Here is a 22,881-nt window from a genome sequence, read left to right on the forward strand (position 1 = left end):
TTTTCAGCCTCGTTAGCTGTTCTCAGGGAGAAACCACCAGATTTCTGATTGAAATGTTCTTGAATATCAAATACCCAAAAGCTCCCAGGAGTTTTCTTTGAAAGAAATAAATGCCTCTTCAATCTGTTGTGCTCTTCAGTAGGCAAACGGGATTGTTTGTAGCAGAAAAGTTCAAACTTAACTTCACATATTTACGTTTGTAATTTGTACCATCCTCCTCACTACTTGTGATGAAAAGACAAACTTCTCAATAAAAAAAAATGGCTTCTGAGACAAAACTTTAAATAAAGTCTCAAATAGAAAAAATAGAAATGTTTTAGCTACATTTCATTCAAAGGAATTTATTAGGGTAATAATAGTTTTTCCAACAGTTTTCTATCCTAAAACAATTATGAACTGAGATGAACTCAGGATGCGTGTCTGTCTTTTTTGCATTTCCTTTGTCCAAATGTTTCATATGCAAGATAAGATCAGTGAATTATCTCTCTAAGACCCACGATATTAATCCTGCTACTCTGGCTATGATGTCATGACCCAATTTGTTTTTAACATGCACTTTAATAATTTACAACAAACATGTAGTAAGATTAATTTCAAAATGTTTGTGGTTAAAATTAGATTGCAATGTGATTTCATGGCTGCTCCCAAAGCACAAAAGTGCAAACTCACGAATCTCCATTATTGATGTGAAAGCATGTCCACATGAATAATTTCACGCTGGAAATCTTCCTAAAATGTTCAGGCTGCAAAATGGGGACCAGGCTGCCAGAGGTAAAGTCCTAAACTATGAGATTCCCCAAAACGAATCCAAACTTTTCCCAGAAAAGTTGACTAAAATACGATCAGGAGGATCCAATAAGATCTGGATTAGGACTGGATCTACGCTCCCTCAGCTCCGGCTCCGCTGGAACTGTGATTGAGATTAATGGGCGGCTGTAAGAAGGCAGATGGAGCATGAAATGTTGCACAGACCAAAGATAGAAACTATAGAATGAATGATCGGGACGTAATGGGACATGAAGGTCTTATTTTAAGACGTTCGAAGTCTCTAACATATTTCAAAGATAACCTGAGTAACTATAAAATGATAATTTGTTTCTCTTAATAAAAAAATGCATTTAGAATTTTCTAACTATTCTCTGACACCAAAACTTGAAAAATCTTGATCTGAAACCTTTTACTTTGTGAAAGGAAGTAAATCTATAAGCGGTGAATAGATTTTCACAGCAGATCATGTCAAAAATACGACAATAAAAACATCACTGGAGGTGAAGCAGTGGAGTAGGGAACAGCATTGCGCTCAAAATGCGAGTTTAATTCTTGTTCTCATTCAGCTCTCTTCAAAGGAGCCCATTGTCACAGTTTTTGATCTGCGGCTCATTTAATCGATTTATTGTTTTTGCAGCTGTTTACAAGCCACAAGAAACTTATTGTAGGATTTTTTTTTTTTCTCGGCTTCTAATAGTTTGAGTTCAATACATGCTTAAATAGAAAATAATTATACAGGGAATTCAGAGAAGAACGCAGCCCGTCGTCTCAAGCTTTGTCCTCTTTTCTCTCTTTAACCAGTCAGTTTAACAAAAGCACTAATGGTGAGTGGAAAGGGCAGCTTGCTTCGTTTCCCCCCAGCCAGTAAGAGCTGTGATTACTGCAGCTAACAGCTTATCATCTGCTCTGTACTTTGGGAAGAAAATAAAAACAGAATTCAGAGCAAATCCTGAGTTAGAAATAAAAAAAGTCGCTTTTATATAATTCAAAATACTAAGATGATGGAGATGTAGAGAGCTGTTCCCTTTTGCAGAAAATATTGGTGTAACTCTTCTTGCTGTACGTTTTCTTTAAAATAGTCAGACGTTGCTACCTTTTAAGATGCTCGTTTTTTTAAACTTTGGCGGCTTTTTTGCTCATTTTCAGGTCGGAAGATGAGCTTATTGATTTTGGCTTAAGACTCTGACCTGTGGCTGATGAGACATTAAAATCAAGGAAGAAACCAGCGTTGTGCCAGCGCACAATTTAGCAAACAAGTTATTGAAATTCGGACCCAGCTGTTGGAAATACTCCCAGATTAGTTCATATCTTCCATGCATTTCAGTAGATTAGAAGATATGGACTTTAACTAGACCACAACAAGCATAAAACCTCAATGAATAATGTCGTCTCAGTAAGAAGGAAAAGTGCGTCTCTATATTGTGATTGTGGACAAGAAGGAAAACTTTGCTTTCTAAGAACATCGTGGAGGTCAGTTATGGATAAATGGGCAAATATATTTACTCTCAAAACATTTAAAGAACTGCATAAAATTAAAACAAGCAAAGAAATCCAGGTGGAGATTTGAACAGAGGTCTTAAAGGGTTAATGATCTCTCAGGTTACGAGACAACGCCTTATCGGATTCATCCTCTGTCTTTCAGATTTTAAAAACTGTTCATCTCCAGTCTACGGCGCTTTTCTTGTACACCTACAGAAAAAGCTGCTCAGGTAAATAAAAAAAGTTTCAAGAGCTTCAGAAAGTCATGTTCACCATCGATCAAGATGACTTTAAAAGTTTACAAGAAAATATAGTGTGTGGTGCTGCAGCTTTTATGTGCTTGAACAAATATTTATCATCTTCTTCACTGAATTTAAAGTAGTCAGTAACCAGGCAGGAATTATATACAAGGATTAAAAGATAACAACAGGCTTTATATGTCTAGGGAAGAAAACAAAGCCAAAGTTTTATTCATAAATTCAGCTGGCAAATGTTCACAAGTGCCGTTCGAAGTCCCATAGCTGTCCAGCTGGCAATGTTAGTCTGAGAACAGCAGAAATGTTGGGAGTTTCTCCTCTGGGTTTTGCAGGAGCAGTTAAAACTTTCTCCTCTTGCTCCTGCTGTGTGCGTCTCTTCCATGACGAGAAAGCTGCTGCGCACGTTATTCCACCAGAAACACAATTTGGGGGTAACTGCGCCCTGGGCATCCGCCCTCACCCTAGCAGCGCGGCACGCTGAGTCAGGCGACGGAGGAATTCAGTGAGCAAACCAGAAGTGACAAGCTGTGGAAGCAGCTAATATTCAGAGACACATGGCACTGGGAGCCCCTCACCTCCACTCAGCCTTCCCAGCAAACAGCAAATGGTGGAGAACGTCGAGCGAAGGCCCTCTTTAAAGAGGCGCACAGTGCCACTATGATTAGGCCCCCGCCTGCATATCTGTGAGCCAGATTACTCCGGAAATGAGTTCTGGAATGTTGCAAATGAGTATATCAACAAGAGGCTATTTAGATGCCCATTTAGTTTATGGAGGTTCCTCTGAGTGCACTTTTCCATTCTGCCTCAGTGTTGCTGTTTAAAAGCTGGGAAGATAAACTGGTGACATTTTCAGCATGGCTGCCGGTTCAATGACAAGCACACAAAAAGGCCTTTTCATCTTTTGCACCAACACGAGGAAAAAGGATACAAGCACATTGTCGTAAAGGTCACAGAGACTTACAAGCACAGATAACCAAATTAATTATGCCAGACCCCCGTCCCCGGGAAACCCGCCGAGGTGCCGGAGGAGAGCTTTGCCGGTTCAAATCCCCTCGGTTACGACTGTTTATCACCACGGAGACGCAAGATGCACCGGCGGCTTGAAATGAGGAAGGTACGCATGTCAATCACCTGTAGGCGGTGAAAGACCAGGATGGAGAGCATCTGCAAATCAAATGAATCATTTTCTTAAAATAACCCTGCGTCACATTTCAGAGAATGTCACTGAAGGGCAACCGGGAACAATGAGCGGCGTGTCATCAGCACATTTGATTATGAATGGAGAGGAAATGATCGGTTGCTTGAAACTCTTAATTTCAGCAAAAACTGCATGTGAGTGAGGCACTTTGAAGAAAACACAACATTCACTTGGTAGTCAGGTGTGTTTTCAGTGTCCTGTGTATTTGAGGCAAGCTGCACCTTCTTATAATCTTAATTTGTCACCACATGGCCACAGTTATTAACATGCATAATGTCCATTTATAAACATATATATGAATCAATCAGGACAGATATTATTAATCAGATTAATCATGATGAATCAATTACTGAAATAACCATCAACTACTTTAGTAATCAATTAACTGGAGCACACAGGCCCAAAATAGCCATTTGCTAAAGGAACATCACACTCAAAACTGTACGGATAAATTTACACTTTGCATTTTAGAAAAAAGAAAAAAAATACTTCACCTAGTTCAAACTCTGATAAAAAAAAAAACTATTAAGTCATCTTTGTAATCTAATTATTCTCTAGTTATTCCAAAAAATAAAAAATTAAGAAATTAGCGCTACACTGTACTGAAGCTAAATGAAGCGGAAAGGTCTGAAGTTTTCACATGTTGACAGTAAAAATATGATTTTTATCTGCAGATGCATCATTTGCTAGAAATGATCACATGTACACTAAATAGATTAATTTTAGGCATTAAAATATTTACTTTCTGATGTGTTAATTTGCATATTTTAATGTAATAGTCCAATATTCTATAGAAAGGGTTAAGTGGTTAAATGAAAAATTAGCAGAATTTGCCCATTTCCCCCGCTGATTAATCGATTCAATAACAAAAAAATCGATTGCTAAAATAATAGTTAGTTGCAGCCCTAATGCAGATATTTGGCTGAAACTTTGTGGCTGTCTAGTTTCAAGCTGTAGTGAATAAAAGGACAGTCGACAGCTTCATAAAGACAAACGTATTACCTGGGAGAACATCTCAGAAATAATGAGTTTCAGGCTGGAAGCAACAGGAAATCACAGAAGTATGTTAGTACTGCTGTATGTAAGGTACACACACACGCACGCACACACACACACACACACACACACGGTGTGTGACTCATTCCAGCAGTAATGGCCGCCTTATTCGAGGAGGCTCCCGTTTTCCACTGGTGCGTATAGAATCATGACCGAAGCCAGAACCCATCATCACCATCATTACCATTACCGACGAAGCTGTAGCACTCAGAGCAGCAGGGAGGCAAATCACGGCTCCCGTCAGGGGTGCAAATTATCCACACGCTGCTCTTCAGCTGGGAGAGATGGAGATCAAAGAGAAATCCCCAGTTTGAAACAAACCCCAAGGTTTCCTTCAGACTAACCTTGTGCTTTCCCACGTCCACAGAGAAATCAAATAATTGAGACGTTATTGCTGTTTTAAGCAAATGTCGCATTCTGATTGTTCTTAGAGTTTGCGATTGTACCTGAAATAAAAATTCTCAGTGTTTCAAGTTAATATGTAAATGAGGCGGAGCAGGTGCGGAAATTTATTTAGTTTATTTTGCTTCCATTATTTAGAAAGTGACGTAAAATGTTCAGTAGTGACCAAAATTGCTACATTTGTTACATTTTTAGTGGATGCAGTTCACATTGACATTGCACTGAGTCAAGCTATCAAAACCTGTTCACTGCCTCACCTGTGGGGGCGCTGCACCAAAAGCTACTGAAAGAAACGACAAGAAAACGTCCGAAGAAGATATGAGCACAACTTTCTTCTACGCAAAACGTAAAGAAAAACGGAGCGACGTCAGACTTTAGAGGTTGTAGGATTTCTCTTTCTGGTAAAAGATCATGAGCCATCTCTCCCACTAGTCCTAGACTTGTGTGTTTAGTTATAGCAGCTCGATATTTATGCAAAGAATAATACACTGTGATGATAAGAGAGAGAAAAAATGAACATGAATGACAGGCTAAGTGCAGCTGCTTTGTCAACCTCGGCTGGAAAGAGAAACAATTGGCTTCATGCTCTCTCAGCTTTTTTTTAAATTTTTTGCACACAACTTGATTTATTTATGTTTAAGTGACTTATTCTTTGTGTGCTAATCCCATCAATGGGCGGTTTGATCTGCAGATACTCATCTTAATGCAGTCTCAGAGTCGAAAGGATAGAAAAAGGCCTCCATCTTTGTGTTGTAAGTGGATTTTATCGCTGTGGGTCCTGAGCACAAAAGAACGCGACATGAGGTCAAACACTTGGCGCGGATTACAGGATACCAACCTTTCTTTGAAATCGAGGAAGATCTTTCCAAGGCCGCTTCCTCCGCTGAGCATGTTCATATCGATGGCTCGCAGAAGGGCAAAGTGGACGCGGATTATATCCTAGGGAAGCAACACAATAAACAACAGAACAGGTTGATGTATCTGTATTACATGTAAAAGCAGAAAGAGGAATCTATATTGAGTTCTACAGTACTGGACATCAATATTTGATGTTACTGTTGCCATGTTGGCAAAACACTAAATATACATTAGACTTCCCGGTTTGAGGGTTTAGGAAAGAAAAGAAAAACACTGAAACTCCCACTAAAAACGCTAAGAACTGCCTGTTTTACTAGTTCAAACACCAAATATACTTTAATATGCACGAAAAAACACAGGGAAATTGTAACGCAGAAGGTAATATCAGACGTCTTCCTTACCTCTGCTCCTGGAAGTTCAGCAAAGACAAGGAAAATGAACGGTGGCCCTCGATTTTTAACCTTTTTCTAGATTAAATGTTGCTTTTTTCAGTAAAATTGCAACACATAAAGTGATCTGAGCAATAAATGTATGATAATTCCACAACGCAAGAGAAAGGTTGAGGACTCAAGAGATCTTTCCAACTGCAGATCAACTGCAATCACTTTGTGGTTTGTTAAAGACATCAGAGTAAAAATGCTGGTCAGAACCTGAGCAAAACCTGAGTTTTATCCCAACCCACCACCTACATCGGGTTCATGGCTGAGCACTTTATATCTCTGAGTAGGATGCCGGTTTGTTACATTTCCAAGATATACGTCAGTCAAACAAGAGTTTTCCTGAATGCCTCCTTCTCGCCGGAGACTTTGCTATCATTATTTTTACATTGGGTGCACAAAGTTTTCCACCACTGATGTCCAAGTTTGGTGTTCCAGACATAATGTTACCACAGATGCTTTGTTTTTAAATATACATTTTCTGTGGAAATGAGTATAACTATCACAAGCTCAATTTGTAATAATGATGATTTACGACTATTTAACAATTGGCACAAAAAGCACAATTTTACCAGATGTGAACAAAGTCAAACATGTTGGAGGAGCTTTGAAGCGATGAGTAATGACCTGTTTTCTAAACCGACAATCTAGAAAAAACAAGCTGATTCAGGTTGCATAAAAAACGTAGAAAAACTCTTCCAACTATTTTGCTTTTCAGAATCTTTTGCTTGGCATATTGAGTCACCGCTAAAAAAACAAAGTTTCTCCGTCGCTCATACATCCATCACTGACGGCGATGCATGAAAAAAAATATCTCCTGTTTTCCTTTGGCGCTGTTTTGAAAACGAATATTTGCTTTATATATGAAACTATGAATTATGTATCAGGGTAGAGTACAGAAACAAAAACATGCCATGTCAGTCAATCAGCTATCCATACGCACACTCAATTATTCACCTGTCGGAGGCATGCAGACATGCTGTAAAGACAGATTTCCCTTCGCCTGACCGCGTACTCACCTCCAGGTTGACAAAAATAGCCTCCATTTCTTGCGAACTCAAGACTTGCTTCAGCGGGATCATGTAATTCTTCAAGGGGAGAGAGGAACAAATCAGAACAAGCTTTACACGAAAAACCTAATTTTCTCAACAGTCTTAACGTTTGTTTTTCTTTCTTCGAAGGAGATCAATTCAAGCTTTTAGCACAAATCAATATTACACAACATGGTAAAGAGACAGGCAACATATATCAGGCCATTTGCTAAATGGAAACAACACTTAGTGAGCCAGCGCTACATGGAGACGCAGTGCTGCTGCAGACGGCAGGAAAAACCGGCCTGTTATTTTCCACAGCTCTGCTTTATGGCCGCCACATTTCATCATCATAATGATAACAAATAGATCAACTAAGAAGCAACATAAAAAACGACAGCCTTTATGAACCCCAACTCAATTAAGCTTTACGAGTCCTCTGATCACGAGAGGCACATTTGTTCTCATCCACTCTCACGTTGGTCTAATGTGGGGAAAAACACAGGATGCACATTCGCTTTAATGAAATTAGCAGAGCGGATGATTTGTGGCACTCAGAAGAAATCTGCCAATGACAAAAGTGATGCGTTAGCAGCGCCGATCTCGACAAAGGCGTGTCGTTACGCTGAGAGAGCTGGAGTGTTTGTGACTGTTTTGCAAAAAGAATGGCAGGAAAGACGTGTGAAATATTTCTGAATGTCTCATAGAGCTCTGTTCAATCCAGTATTTAAAAATAAAACGTTTATGGCTGGACTGCAGATTTACTGAAAGATGCATGTTCACATACAGTAACAGGCCAGGCAAGGAGAGCTTTATGAAAGAAAACAAATATAAAACAGAGGTCGAAAAACCTGCTGGAGGCTACAGAAAAAACTCAAGGCTGGGGTTGGGGTTCATCTTCCAACACGGCAGTCACCTTAAACATACAGCCAGAGTAGAAAAGAAATGTCTTTTCATCCAGTCTCACTGAGGTGGAGCTGCAGAAGAACAAGCAAGAATGTATTTCTGTAGCTGGTAGAGAAATCCCCCAACTTCAGCTGAACTGCACCTGAAGTTGGTCCTGCAAAGTATTGACTCAACCAAGATGAACACCAATGCATGACACATTTTTCTATTTGGTTTGTTTAAAAAATGTTGAAAGTTATTTACCCAGCTCCTTGAATTCAAAAGTATAAAGATTTTTATATCCTCATAAATTACATCGATGCATCATCAGACTTTGTTATTGAATTATAAAGAGATTTAATATAAATCAAGCTATTCCTTTGGCAACTCTCGGCACCTGTAATGTGCACGTAAAGCACCAGGGATAACCGTCTCCCCTGTGGGCTCAGCCAATAATAACCATATTGATCGGTTCCCGTGACATTTGTGCTCCCAAATGAATCGGCCGATACGTGACATTTCCATGCTGACACACAGCCGAGGGGCATCGGGCGCCGACAACAAGGAGGCAGCAAACAGGAACCCAGAGCAAGTATAAAAACACTCACTACCTGCACGGTCAACAGTTGTGGACACAAGTTTTGGCACAATAATAGAAGAGAAATACATGCAGAACCCTTAATTTGATTCCTTTGATCTATTTATTGCTGTTGGTCTCTAGAAATTAGAGATGAACTCAGATCTGAACCTTTAGAGACACATAAAGGCAGTTATAAAGTCAGCCTTCTATCACCTCATGAATTTTTCCAGGATAAAAGGACTAATGTCTATGCAAAGACTTGAAAATGTTTTTTTTTTTAATGGATATGTGTGAGTCTGGGGGTATATTTTCATCAATTACATTTTAATTTGTGCACCAGATTCTTCATCTATGCCAGTGAACGAGTGAATGAGAACTTCTGGGCCAAACAGTAACTTTCAGCATCAGAACTCACCTTCTCAATGTCCTCTAAAGTCTTGTAGTACTTGGATTCAGTCTCTTGGATCTCAACTAAGCAGCAGTTCCTCTTGTCATCTTCTGTCATGCCCATTTTCTAGAAAATACAAAGGAAAAACATGATCTTATGTGTTTAAATACACAGTGAACTGGTTGAAGTAACTGGGATTTAAAAGAAGGGATTTTTCTGGTTTTAGTAAATTTATGCTTCAGGACTGTTTCCACAGTTTTCAAATGAAAAGCTTGTCATTTTAGCCATGATATAATCTTGCCATGTGTCAAAACACTGAACAGATTTTACGGGATTAAACATTGATGAGATTGGCATGAAACCCACATGCCAGTGGTTTCAGACTAGATTTCTGCTGCAACGCTGTTGTGTCAGGTAAACTGGATTATCTAACAGATTGTCATGAACGTCTACCTTAAAGTAAAGAGTGAAACTTACTCATATTTATTGTGTTGTTGAGACAAGTAAAAAATATATATATATTTGACTTCTTAAAGCAGGAGAGGCTTCATCTTTCATTGGCTGAAGAGCTCAAGTAAACTCTAAACTTATTTTCAAAGATTATTCTCAAAACTAACAATACCTTTTTGTCCATTCTTCTTCTCAAAACTATGTGAGAGATGCTAAACGAATGCCCATAAAAACACATCCTGCAAGGCTGAGGTTTAAACTCAACATGAGCCTTGTTACATAACCTCAGATCCTTCCTAGAAAGCATTTGGTCTCCTTCTTTTTTCTTTCTATACTAACTTGTTTTCTGACTTGCAGGAAAATTGTGCTGACAGCGAGTTTCTCCCACCTAGTTTAGCTATAAGGAACGGTTTAGACAAGCCAGAAGTTCATTTCATTTTGTATGATTCGAGGGTTTCTTCCCCCAAAGGTAGAATAGAGTACATCCAGGTTTCTTTCACTTTATTTTTTTGCTTTCTTGCCTTTTTGGAGGATGACTTCTGTTTAGCTGCTTGGGTAAACAGCCCTGAGTGCTGCATCGATTAATAAAAGCACCAGAGACCACACTTGATCAAAGAAGCGATTTAAATCATAGCTGCTGTCGGCGCTCTAGTTATGACTAAGGCTCCATTTTTCTCTGCTCAGTTTGGCGGGTTGATTGGGTTGGTTGAGAAGGGCTGAACCGAGTTTAAGTTATAAAAACACGGCTGAAGCATCTAAAGCGGTTTCTGGTTCTTTAATGGCATCCCTCTGGCTGCAGATTCAATGACGTTTGTGATTCCTGCCTTTGAGATGGTGGATCAGAGTATTAAATCATTCTGTAGGCTTTTGTGGAGCGGTTCAGTTCGTACCAGCCTGAGAGAACAGGCTTTATTGTGTCGTTTTAAATGATTTCACACAGGGCATGATATTCGTGCAGTTTTCTTTGCATTTCATGGCCTTCACTAATATTCCAAGAAATGGATTCTTGTTGTCACACAGATGATACTTTCACATACAAAGGGTCACTGAGCGATTGCATAGTTCACTGATCATAGTCTGGAAATCAGTTGACAGCAGTAAAAGTAAATAAAAAATAACCACTGCACTATTAAAGAAAGCAAAGAAAATCTGAATAAATGTTCAAAACTGACTGATTTCCACACACGACTTAGCCAAACAGCTCTGTAAAATCCACAGAAAAACATACAGATTTAATTTGAACACATTTTTATCTGAAGCAGCTAAACTTAAGAGGAAGATAAAGAAGAAGTAGGGGAGCCATCTGGACCAGATTTGGCCGTTAACAGTAAAATAAAATAAAAAAAATCCTGGAGCTAACAATGCTTAAAGACGAAGAAAAAGAAAGTCCAGTCCAGGCTTCAGTCCAGCATGTAATTAGAAAAAGAAAAAGAGAGGCAGGGCACGAAGCCAGCACAACAAAGTTTGTCTCCGTCTTTGTTGTGGCAGCGGGTGGTGTTCGCTGACATCACTTAACACTGCAGCCACTGAGCTGAAGTCACAGGCCCTGAGTCAGACGCTCAACCAGATGGGGTCTCCCCCGCCACCGTGCATGGGTCACTAGCCCTAATCAGCGGGTCATTCTCTGTGTGTTTGAAATGAAGTGATGAGGGGAAGCTAGCTGATGGCGAGAAGGAGGCTGGAGGGGAGAAGAGGGGGAGTCGAGTCACAAGCACAGCACCACTCACCTGCATGTATCTGATCTGCAGCATGAGAAGGGCAAAGCAAGTGACAGGTTTATATCACCAAGTGTGAAATAGACAATAAATGGAAAGCTGCATCGTCATCTGGTCTCTGCAGTCTGTCAGGTCCATCGTGATCTCATCACAATGCATCCGACAAACTCTGCAAAGAACAGATGCATCCTCATCTGCACATTATATAGGCTTATAATAATATAAGCCTATATAATGTTGCAGAAGTTTTTATGCACTGCAACCACAAACCTCAATTTATTTCTGATAGAATTTTAAGAGACACAAACTAGTGGATAATTCTCATTTTCAGTCACCCTACATTCGTCTGTTGGGGTTTGTGCATCTGAAGACTAATATATTCACACATTCCTCTTTGCAAGACAGTTCCAGTTCAGCCATGTTGGATGGAGAACTACTTGTCACATATCCTCAGACGGATATGGGTCTGAATTTTGCATTTTCGACTCATGAATCATCTGTAATTGAAACAATTCCCCTGCAAACTCTGCCTGGTCTCAAGTCTTTTGCAGAATCTTCTGGATCTCTCCTATAACTTTGCTGTCATCTAAACATCAGCAGTTTTAGGTGAACTTTCTTTTTGCTTAAAATGACAGTAAACACGGAATGAAGTAGATTTTTGCAGATAAGGGTTGTGCAAATTACCACAGACCCAAAACATACGGGATTTTCACATTTACATTTTGAAAAAGAAATGCAAACGGGTTTGTCTACAAAAGCATTTTGTCTTTTCACAACAACAACTGGAGGATGTGAGTCACTTTCTTTGAACGTTGACGTGTCTCGCTGTGTTCCTTGGCCTTCATGGTGATGATGTTTGTTTACAAATGTTCTCTAATAAACCTCTGACGCCTTCATGAAACTGCTAAAGACTAAATCACACACAGATGGACTCTGTCTGCTAATGAGGTGACTTCTTGAGGCTTACACTGGATTTAATTTGAGGGTACTAGTTAAAGGAGGGTAAGTAGAAAATCTCGCAATGAACCTATAACTTTCTCTCCACTTAAGAAAAATCCAATATGCTATGTAGCTGTATCTGACATTAAGGTTTGTGGTTATAACATGACCAAATGTTAAAAAAATAAATAAATAAATAAAATAAATCAAGGTCTGTGAATACATTTGCAAGGTAGAGCCATAATGGAAAACGGGATTTTACCCAAATGGAAAAAGAAAATAAAGCAAAACGAAAACAGAGTCAAAGCCGTCTGTGGAGATTTCAATCTACTGGTTTCTTACAATCATTACAAGGTTTGTGTGAAACCGAGGCTCAAGAATGCAGCACGCGCTTGTATTCTTACTGTTCATGAATCGTTTCTGAACTGATGATGATACAAGTCAAAGCAGAAGAAAATGCTACAGGAGTTAAGACATCAGACATGCCGTCATCCCACTCTGGTTGTGTGTTTAAGCTTTCTTCTAATTAATGTCAGCAGCAGGTTGAAAACGATAAATTCACAGGGAGGAAAGAAATCTAGTAGTTCACAGATTGCCACAGCTTAAAAATACTGCGCCTGAAAACACACAGAGCTGTTTACATTTACAGTCAATTATGCTGGAAATGTGTCAAAAGTCTTAAAATAAACTTTTATTGCAGTAGCATAAGTTCACACAGAATATTTTATGAAAATTCAACCTTTAATTTTACCAATACCAACAGAAAAAGAGCTTTAGAGTAAAAAGAACGATTTCTCTGTTGTTCTCATTATCCTCCTGAAAACACAAAGATGAACTTTATTCTGTATTTATTCTGTATTCTCCTGTTTCTAGAAAGACGTTTAAAAAGCTTCTTGCTGGTTTAAAAGGGAAACAGGCCCACTGCATCACTAAAGGCTCAACTACAGGCTAGAGATGCTTTTCCACATACTTCTTTTTGTCTACTCGCGTAGAGTGCTAGTAACCAAAAACCATAATCTTAGCCTGAACTAACCAAAGCAGGAAGTTCCAGTTAAAGTTCTAGTAAAGCTTAGCAAAAAGACCGGCTCCTAAATAGTTCTGAGAACCTTCTGCCTGACTTACATTGGGGGTTGTTAGGTAATCAGTGATTTAAATGCTAGAATAACAAGCAGTTATGAACAGGTTCCAAGTCCAACCCAGCAGTCCACCCTTACAATGCAATTTAGACTTCTTTATAAAATTCCCCAAATATTTTCAAAGTAATTACTTCTTTTCCTCACTTGTTAAGTTGTACTTATTCCCCCCCTCCAGCTTCTAGGATTAGATTCATTCATTTTAAGATTTAAAACCAGGACTAATTGGTTATGCAAAGGAAAAGTCTAGATCTATTAGCTCATCATGGTGGTTCTGCAGCTAATTAAGCCCATGATGAAGACTGGTTGTCAGTTTTTATGATCCTGGCTAAGAAACGTCAACTGGTCAGCACGAGTTACGTGTTACAGTTAACTGCCTTGGCTTCTAATATTCAAAGATTATTTTTTGTCTTCTAGTTGTGCATGCTGACGATGCTGGAAATCTTGTGTGAAAACATGCATCAGGTAATCAGCGGCTGATTATACAGAGATCTCACCATGGGTTGTCGTACTTCCACCTTAATGATGTCCTCATAAATGTCGTCGCCGTCGTCCTCGCACGGCACGCAGTCGTAGATGTCATCCTCGCCCAGGTCGTGTTCGCTGAGGAGAGGGAAAAGTAAAACTTTAAGACAGCCAACACACCCTGGGCTGTCAAATCTGAGCCATCTCATTATCTTTTACACACGAGGGCCAGAGGGGCGGCGTGATTTTAATTTCTTTAATGATTTTGTTTCCGAGGAAGAGGACGCAGCACCCAGCATTTACAAACCCCTCCGACGTGTTGGGCTCCCATGTGGCGTTTCCCTTGAATCTGTTTATATTGTTTTGGCACCCAGCTAGCTAACTGACCTTTAATTAGGCCAGAAGCCAGCAGAGCAAAGACAGTTGCTGTGGAGAGGAACGGCTGCTGCTCCTCATGCTATCGGAGATTACGCTGTGCATTGCCTTGCACTGCAGGTGTAGTTATTGCTCAGGAAAGGGACTTTAAGAGAAGATGCAAATCTCTTTCAAAGACTTCTCCCCCCAAAAAAAATATATTTGAAAGGAATGAATGATGGTTTTTATGTTTGATGCCACAAATGTTGTTTTCTAAGTGTGTAAATCCAATCTCCTGGTTTAATTTCTCATGAATTCAATATTCTTTGGTGATTATTAAGTTTTCTAACTTGAGTCACAAGTTGAGCCTCAGCAGACATCCACCTTGTTTCTTCTGTCCTGAAGGTTTAGGGTTGGGTCACAGTATCTTTAACTTTCTTTAAAACGCCACAGATTTACAGCTTCTAAGTCTTTACCCAAAAATTTATGAAATCAGGGCTTTAATTTAAAGTTCATTCAGTATTTACAAATTACGAATACATGGAAATTTAGCCTATTTGTAGATTTTATCTAATTTTTTTGGTAAATCATACGGATATTATCCTGAAGAAAATGCTGGGTAAGTATCTGAAAAACCCTGGTGCCATGGGATGCTACTGGCTGGTGTTTGCAAAGGAGCAAATCCAGAAAAGTCATTCAGTTTCCCTGGCGCTAACTGGCTGTACCTCCAAGAGGGCAGATGAGGAAGATGGTGGATGTTAGCTTCTGATGTAGCATTAGCTAACACAATTTACACAGTATCTATTGTGTCTATTTCTATTGTTTTTATTACTAGAAGATGTAAAACGCTTACACAAGAACAACAGGCTGGTAATTCTTAAGGTTTCTTCTGATGTAGAGTCTGCTACACTCATGCTAATCATAGCATGCTAACTGTAGCTTGAAAACAATGTCTCATTAGGAAGAGACATTGACACTGTGGTAAACTTTGAAAGCATCCTGAGGAGAACGGTAGCACTGGGTTACTAAGGCGGTCTGTAAGTCGTGGGTTTATGTTTGATTCTCCAGAACTGGGTCCAGGTGACGACCTTCATCTGCTTTCAGCGCTACAACAATCCTCCTCTCACTGTCTGTACAAACACGAGGATAAGGAGAAGAAGAGCAGACGCATCTGTGACGTCGGTTTGAAGTTTTAATTGGGGTGTCTTAGTTCACTCTCAGTAATACGCTGCTTCTTTTTTCATTAAGCCAAAGCGGCTCCAGTTGAATACTGACGAGGCTGCAGCGTGGGAGGACAGTACCCAGCTCCTGCTGTCCTATCAGCATGTCCTCTCCCAGCGGTGGGACTGCAGGACCACTCTCACAGACGCTGGATGGCACAGAGGTTACGCCGAGGCACACTCTCAACTTAATTTTGCTCTATTATCCGCGGGGGGTTATGGACATATTTTTGACCTGTGGAGAGATCTGAGAGAGGCAGGTTCTCCTGGGAGAACATGGAGGAGAAATCTAAGACTAAGTGCTGTTTTATATGAATATGATAATGAAAGATCATATTCTGACTTGAATCTGACTTTATGTGCACTGGTAGTTATGCATCTGTAGCATCTTTGTTGATTTTTCATGTCTTTCTTCATCTTTTCAGTTAGTAATTTCATCTTCAGTACATTTTCAATCAGCTGGTTAATGACACTCAAGATCAGCGATGCTTGGATATGATCTTAAAATATGAATGATTGATTGGTTGTTTCATTCAAACGCTTCCTAATCCACCTGAATTTAAACTTTATTGCCTCTTTTATTTAAAAACTGAACTTTTACAGAGGCTCTTTTGTCTTCCACAAGGTTCTGTGTTTGATGCAGAGCATCTTGCAAAGATTTCCACAACTTTTAGAGTTCAAGGAAAACAATATCACCCATCCAAACTCTTACATTGTACATCTGGTTGTACTGTTCAGTGTTGTTCTTGTTCTAATCAATTCAAATGTTGTGCTTCACTGTAGAGACAAAGTGTTTGTGGTGATGTATAATGTCAGTTTTTCTCCACACAGCGTTTTGCATTTAGTTTATGTAAATTAAATTTGGTAATCACTTGACCAGTGAACTTACTTCCAAGTTTTTACTCTGTCTCCTGCACCACAAATAAAGTGGGCTAAATATAATTTACCACAGTTTTCAGTTGTAAAGTTTTCTTCCTCTAAAATGTTGCACTACTCTGCTCTGGTTTATTACTTTCAGCAATCTGTTGAGGTTTTTTGTTGTGACATTCGAGTTTTTTGAAAACCGTTGCAAAGCAAGTGGGTAATCACATTTCCAGAAAACATGATGAAACAAGAAGAGCGCTGTGAATGTAGCAGGGCTAAATTTGTACAGAGACGTCCTACATACTGCATAATGTGTGTAAATAAGTGATGATATGAGGAAGAGAAAAAAACAAAGATTTATCTGTACAAGTGGAACATTGTATAGGACAAATTTCCAAAACTGTTTTTCTGTTGGGCTTGCACTTATAAATAATTCACATGCACGCATGTGGGCATGTTTGTGTGTGTGGGTGTGTGTTTTTGCATGTCTTAGCATGAAAATGCATGAGTGGGACACAGAGTGGGAAGGAAAGGGCCTCAGGGCTCATGAATTAGGGTCTAATTTTCTGTCTGATAAAACAATGACGAGCCAGAGGGTGTCCAGCGCGTTTGCATGCAATCGGTTTAGTCAGTGCTGCAGGCTTACGATGACATAGAGCTGCATCAGTGAGGAGGAGGAATGGACAATGATTCACTGTATGAGAGCCACAGTGCATATGTTCGACACAGCTCAGGTTTTTGTAAATCAAAAGAGCATATAACATTTAGGTTTAAGTTATAAAAGATAGGTTTTGGTAAAAATGTGTAGGAGAATATGCAAAGAGTAAAGCATGCCACTAAATGAAAAAGAAAAGTTTGCAAAGATTGAATTTTAAAATATGGATGATATTTGTATTTCATTTAATCATTTTTTGTGACAAGCTCTTTTATTATTGCTTTATACAAGAGAATAAAATCTCCAGTAACAATGAAGTCGCTGTCGTGTTCAATCACTTTGAGATGTATCGTCTTTGATACTGAATGATTCTGCTGATGCCTTTGTGTGTTGTTAACTTCAAACCCCACCATCTGAAAGACGACTAAAATCAAGACTCAACAGAACAGGAATTATTTTTCCAAACAGTAAAAGTCCAATACTGGTGTTTCTGGAGTCTCAATTTCCAGTTGTTAGCTGGCAGAATTAGCCAGGTTGTCTGCTGCTGTAGCGCTTCTTCTGCTTCGAAGGTCAATAAATGCATTCAGAGATGGATTTCCTCAAAACCAGACTGCATTAAACTAAACGGCTGACAATTTATCAGCAAATAATGTCATTTTTAATCAGCTACATTTTATTTCTTCCATAGAGAAATTTTTTTCTAATGTTCACTTTTGCAGGATCCCCCTTTTGTTTGAATCCAATAATACTATCAGGTAAAGCTGCTGTTAACGGCAGTATTACTGCTGTTTTTATAAATAGAGGGAGTGAGGAATAACCCACTAACTAACTTCACATAAAATATATATAAATGCAATAAAGGCAGTGTAAAAAACAAAGAAAATGTCACAAAAACGATAAAACAATCATAACCAAAAGAGAAATATTAATACTTATACATGTCTAAACACTGCACAAAAAAGAAGAATAAATCACAAATTATGTAACTTTCCTATTTTACAAGCTACTGACTTTTTTTATTTTGCCTGCCCAGGGGAATGACACACCAAAATAAACTGCTAAAGATGACACAAAGAGCTTGTGACAGTCCATGTTTGGGAATGGAAATCTATGTGTGCCTTTCGCAAAGGAAATAACTCCCCTGGCAACTGTGCCAGATCCTCCCCATTTCATGCTTTGTCAACCTCAGGATGGAGTCGTTCCAGACGGAGAGGACTTGGGAGTTAAGCAAGGTGATCATCTGGACGCCAGAGGGAAGAGGTAAGGACCAGGGTCGCCGCATTAACCTCCGAGACCTCAATTAGACGAAGAAACAGATACCGGGTAGCAGGATGCAAGCAGCGTGACTCAAACATTTACATGGCGGCGCTATGGAAGATCCAAACTATCCACTTTACGTCTGCTGCTTTCAGGTGAGCTCCTAATGATGGCTGCAGGCCTCAATCAACCTCACTCGACATGAGTTCAGCTGACCCAGCAGCGTGCGCAATATGGAAATACTCCTAACAACTGAAGTGACTTGTACTTAACCTTTTAAATGATACTCAGTCAAGCAAAACACAATCTCTTGTGTTCATACCTTCAGGATAAGCTGCTGGATGTAGATTACTCACACAGGACCAATTCTTAAGAAGAAGACTTCACAAATCATCAAGCAAGTCCACATCAAGAGTCCCAGCACTGCATTGTACTTTCTAAGGATGTAGGATCAGATTTTAAAACCACAGGGATATGAGCGGTAATTTCTGTTTCTGAAAATCCCTCAGATTACCTAAAGTCACATTAGCTGGACAAAACACAGGAAACTCAATCAAAGTTTGTCTGTTTTCCTGATATACGGCTGTGGAAAAAATTAGGAGACCACTGCAAAATGACCAGTTTCTCTGACTTTCCTCTTTGAGTACAATGAACATTGTTATTTTATTCTATTAACTACTGAATGTCTCTGAAATTCCAAGCAACAATTTCGGTTTTATTTGCAAAAAATGAGAAGTGGTCAAAATAACAAAAAGATGCAGTGCTCCGATGTTTAAACCTTCAATATTTAGTCCTGTATTGATGTGACTGAACACCAGAAGGTCCGTCTGAGACCTTGAAATAGCTACAAGTTTTAAAGAGTTGAATATCGAGTTGAAATGATCATAAGTTTGAAACCGTCTGGTCATCAGTCGTTTCTGTCCCCTGTTCTTTAGGTAGATCTTGTATAAGATGAAATGGACAGTGGAAAGGCAAGATGTTGGCAGACAGTCTTCATCACTCTTAATCAATGCGGCTCTGCAAAAAGTCAATGAAGCTCCCATTAACTGTAATTACTGGATATGAACACATCCCTAAAAGCTGCTTTTCATCTTCATTTTCCACTCATTCTTATTACTAATCGAGAACAAACTTTAGATCTAGAGAAATTGCTATTAGCTTAACTTGTGCAGCACTTTTGTCTTTTCCTTTTGGTTTGTTGTTTTGTTTCTATTTCCTTTGAAGTCATTTAAAGTGCTCTGAACTGCCTTGTTGCTGAAAATGTCCGTCCTTCCACCAACATCATCCAGCAGTTGGTTCCTATTTCTTTTTTTTTTTAAACCCCTTGTTACTCACCAGTTTCAGGAGTTTCTTAGCTTTGCCATAAAATTATTATTGCTCTTTCCCATTGGCTTTTGTTATTTACAATCAAAATTTGTGGTGGCAATATTGCTGTTTTATATCTTTCACACTCTTGTCTTTTACGGCTCCACATGTTCTCCCTGTGCTCCGGTTTCCTCCTACGGGAAACAGTTTGGCTTCACATCGATAAAACATGACTGTTATTACTGCGGAGCGATGATTATTGTCCCCATCATCCATTTTTCGCAGTTCAGTCATGGAGCCACCATAAATCACACTATGCATCAATATTTCAGGCTAATTAATACGTCTTTGAGAGCGGGGCTATTGCTAGCATGACCTATGTGCTAAGCGTGTCCTACTGCATTAAGTGGAGGACCTGCTGATGAATCAATTATCCTCGTGTCCATTGGTGAGACAAAATGTTCCTCGTAAAAGGTCAAGTGCAGCCATACGGTGGAAGGGAATGATTAATTTAATAAGACCTGCCCTCTGCTCCTACAGTAAAGGTCACACACAGACCTTAGCGTGGTGACATCCCTGACCACTTGAGAAAACAGAGAACTCGACTCGACTCAGTGAAGCTGCAGCTTTGGGTACCAAGGTTAATTTCAATCAATGTGTAGAATAGATTCTAGATGTTAAACACTGATATAACCTTGTATACCTATAGGATGGTGGTAAGTCTGTCTCATTTATACACTGACTTCTTATTTTGTTGATGCAGCTTTTTAAGTTTTTTGTCATGAGGCAGACAACTGTCCATGTACAAACTCTCAACTAATGTCCACTCAGGTGGGCAAATGAACAAATATTCATGATTCTGGAACACAAAACCTGCAACCAAATGACACACAGTGGCTTCAAATTGTTTACAATTATGAATAAATAAGCAATAGAGTCAATAATTAGAAAAGGGAAATCTTTGAGCTGAACGTTTCAAGACATTGAACTGCACTTTGCAAACTGCAAATGTGCAGTAACTGCACTTTGACTGGGCCGTTTTAACTCCTGGAAATATTTTGATCTAAACCACGGCTGCAACCAATGATTATTTTTGTAATTGATTATTATAGCGATTATTCTGATGATTAATCGGATAATAAAAACTTCACACTTTGAAGTTTTTTTTAAACAATGTAAACCTTTTTTTTTTTTTTTATTTAATGTTAGACATGCATAAAAAGATCCAAACAAGCAAATAATTCAATTTCATTATGAAGAAAGAAAATAAACACTTTATTGTACTTTAGTGCACACTTGATTATTTATAGAAAAGGTGCTTAGAAGAAGATTTTGGTTTCTGTCGTATTTGAACCAGATGAAGTTGAAACTTCCACTTGAGGATTTCTGGGTAGAACATATTTACAGACAATGAAGTATTTATTAAGTGCAAATCTATGTATTTTTTTAACAGTTTTGGCTCAATTACTGCTCTGAGTTTGTTGTTCTTTCAGCATGTAACCTCTTTTGAGTCTGCATGCTCCAGTTAATGACATAAAACTCAGAATATAACATTAAATTGAGTTACTGGCACCAATTTTAAGAGGTATGAATACTTTTGCAAAACTCTATCCTTGTGAGTCTTCTGCATTCAGGCTCATTTTTATTATTACTGCCCTTCATAAATGCATTGTACAGTAATAAATGAAACCAATATCATTTAAATATAAAACAGATAAACATGGTTTATATATCAGGCTATCATCACCTAAAATATGAGACCAATTTGAGTCTTATTTCATGCAGTCACCCTGCATACAGTATTTGCACCCTAATCCAGCATTACCCTGCTTGGCAGCATCTCATATCCTCCTCAGCCTGCATCGTCCTACACAGTTCATCCCAATCATGCATTCAGGAGGGATATATCTATATCTATAGTCTGCATGATCTGCTTTCTCCCTATCGCTTCATGATGAAGACACCCATCTCAGAGCGGTTGGCTAATTAATCTCCATTAATCTGAGTCAAGCAGCTGCTGTCACCAGCCTCAGAGCCTACAAATCGCTCTCACACACAGGAAAACCAAACCACTGTGCACCGAATCCAAGCAGCCGGCCACAGACGCTTCCAGAGCGGCAGCCAAGCCTAAAAAAACCCACCAAAAAACTACTGAGCAGAGCAGAGCTGGTGTCGCCATCGCAACAGACGACGTGGAAGAATGCTCTTTGCTTATGTAATTAGGTGATTAGCACATATGGGGAAAAGTGACAATCACAACTTGACTTCAAGCATCGCTAGTTATGAGAGATGTGTGCACTGGGATCCTTACATCTGAAAAATGGTTTCTGCATCAAAGCTGATGGTATTTTGGAGACAACATGACCATGAAAGATGCTCGTGTAGTCAGCGAGGCAACAGCATCAACAAGAAAAGCTGAAACAATATGCAAAAAATTTGATCTAATTTTCAAATGTCGTTCAAATTAACAAGGTTTATCTGAATCCTTGCTAGTTAAGACAGTATAGCCACCCCGTAAATCCAAAAGCTTTTTTTTTTTACCTCCCATAAAATCCTAAATCCTTCGTCGCCAATGACTTGTTAATCAGAGATCCTGTGTTAAAGTTTGAAGCTGCTGCCTTGACTGTATTTACAGAAAGTTGCAGGTCAGCAGCTCTTTTCCATTTCATCAACACGAACCAGAAGATTTTAACTTTTTAAGAAAAAAATCCAAAATTTGACACACATTATAGTTAGTTTTATTTTTTTGTGGGAATTAATTAAAGGTGTCAATAATATGGAAGCCGTACATGTATCTAAAATAAAGGCCAAATTTTGTTGTTGTTGTTGGTTTAAAGCATCTAATTTTACTGTAATTTAAGATTGAATTATTTCAAGGTTTGAGTTTACAGCTGGTGTGAGCAAATGTTGAAGGTGCTTTAACATTTAATTAAATTATTTACTGAATGCCAAACAAATCATTAAAAAAAAGAATTTTAATCATCTTTGTATGCTAACATACTAAGATTAAGATGTAAAAGCTCTGATTTCAGTCCCAGAAAAAGCTAAAGTTTGTGTTTTTGACCAAACACCAGCTCTGTCAGGAAGAATCGTACAACATTTCAGAAAATGTTGACGGACACCCAAAGAGCTCTAATCGTTTTGGTTACACTAAGTGACCCTAAACAGCAACAGTTTTTTCTGAG

At 38.9% G+C, this 22,881-nt stretch overlaps 1 protein-coding gene across 12 annotated transcripts in view; it reads right to left on the reverse strand.

The window, feature by feature from the left end:
* vav2 (vav 2 guanine nucleotide exchange factor) overlaps positions 1-22,881 on the reverse strand; it is a 189,734-nt gene that overhangs the window by 28,826 nt on the left and 138,027 nt on the right. For 8 of the 12 annotated variants that reach the window (XM_007561610.2, XM_016676165.1, XM_016676168.1 and 5 more), the window contains 5 exons: positions 14,074-14,179; positions 11,517-11,531; positions 9,367-9,465; positions 7,475-7,543; positions 5,999-6,099 (listed from right to left, as the gene is read on the reverse strand). In XM_007561610.2, the coding sequence (XP_007561672.1) occupies positions 5,999-6,099; positions 7,475-7,543; positions 9,367-9,465; positions 11,517-11,531; positions 14,074-14,179 (390 nt within the window). The remainder of the gene's footprint in view (positions 1-5,998; positions 6,100-7,474; positions 7,544-9,366; positions 9,466-11,516; positions 11,532-14,073; positions 14,180-22,881) is intronic. The other 4 variants (XM_016676164.1, XM_016676169.1, XM_016676167.1 and 1 more) reach the window with 1 other exon arrangement.

Source organism: Poecilia formosa, unplaced genomic scaffold (genome assembly GCF_000485575.1).
Source record: "Poecilia formosa unplaced genomic scaffold, Poecilia_formosa-5.1.2 Scaffold129, whole genome shotgun sequence".
NCBI lineage: Eukaryota > Metazoa > Chordata > Actinopteri > Cyprinodontiformes > Poeciliidae > Poecilia > Poecilia formosa.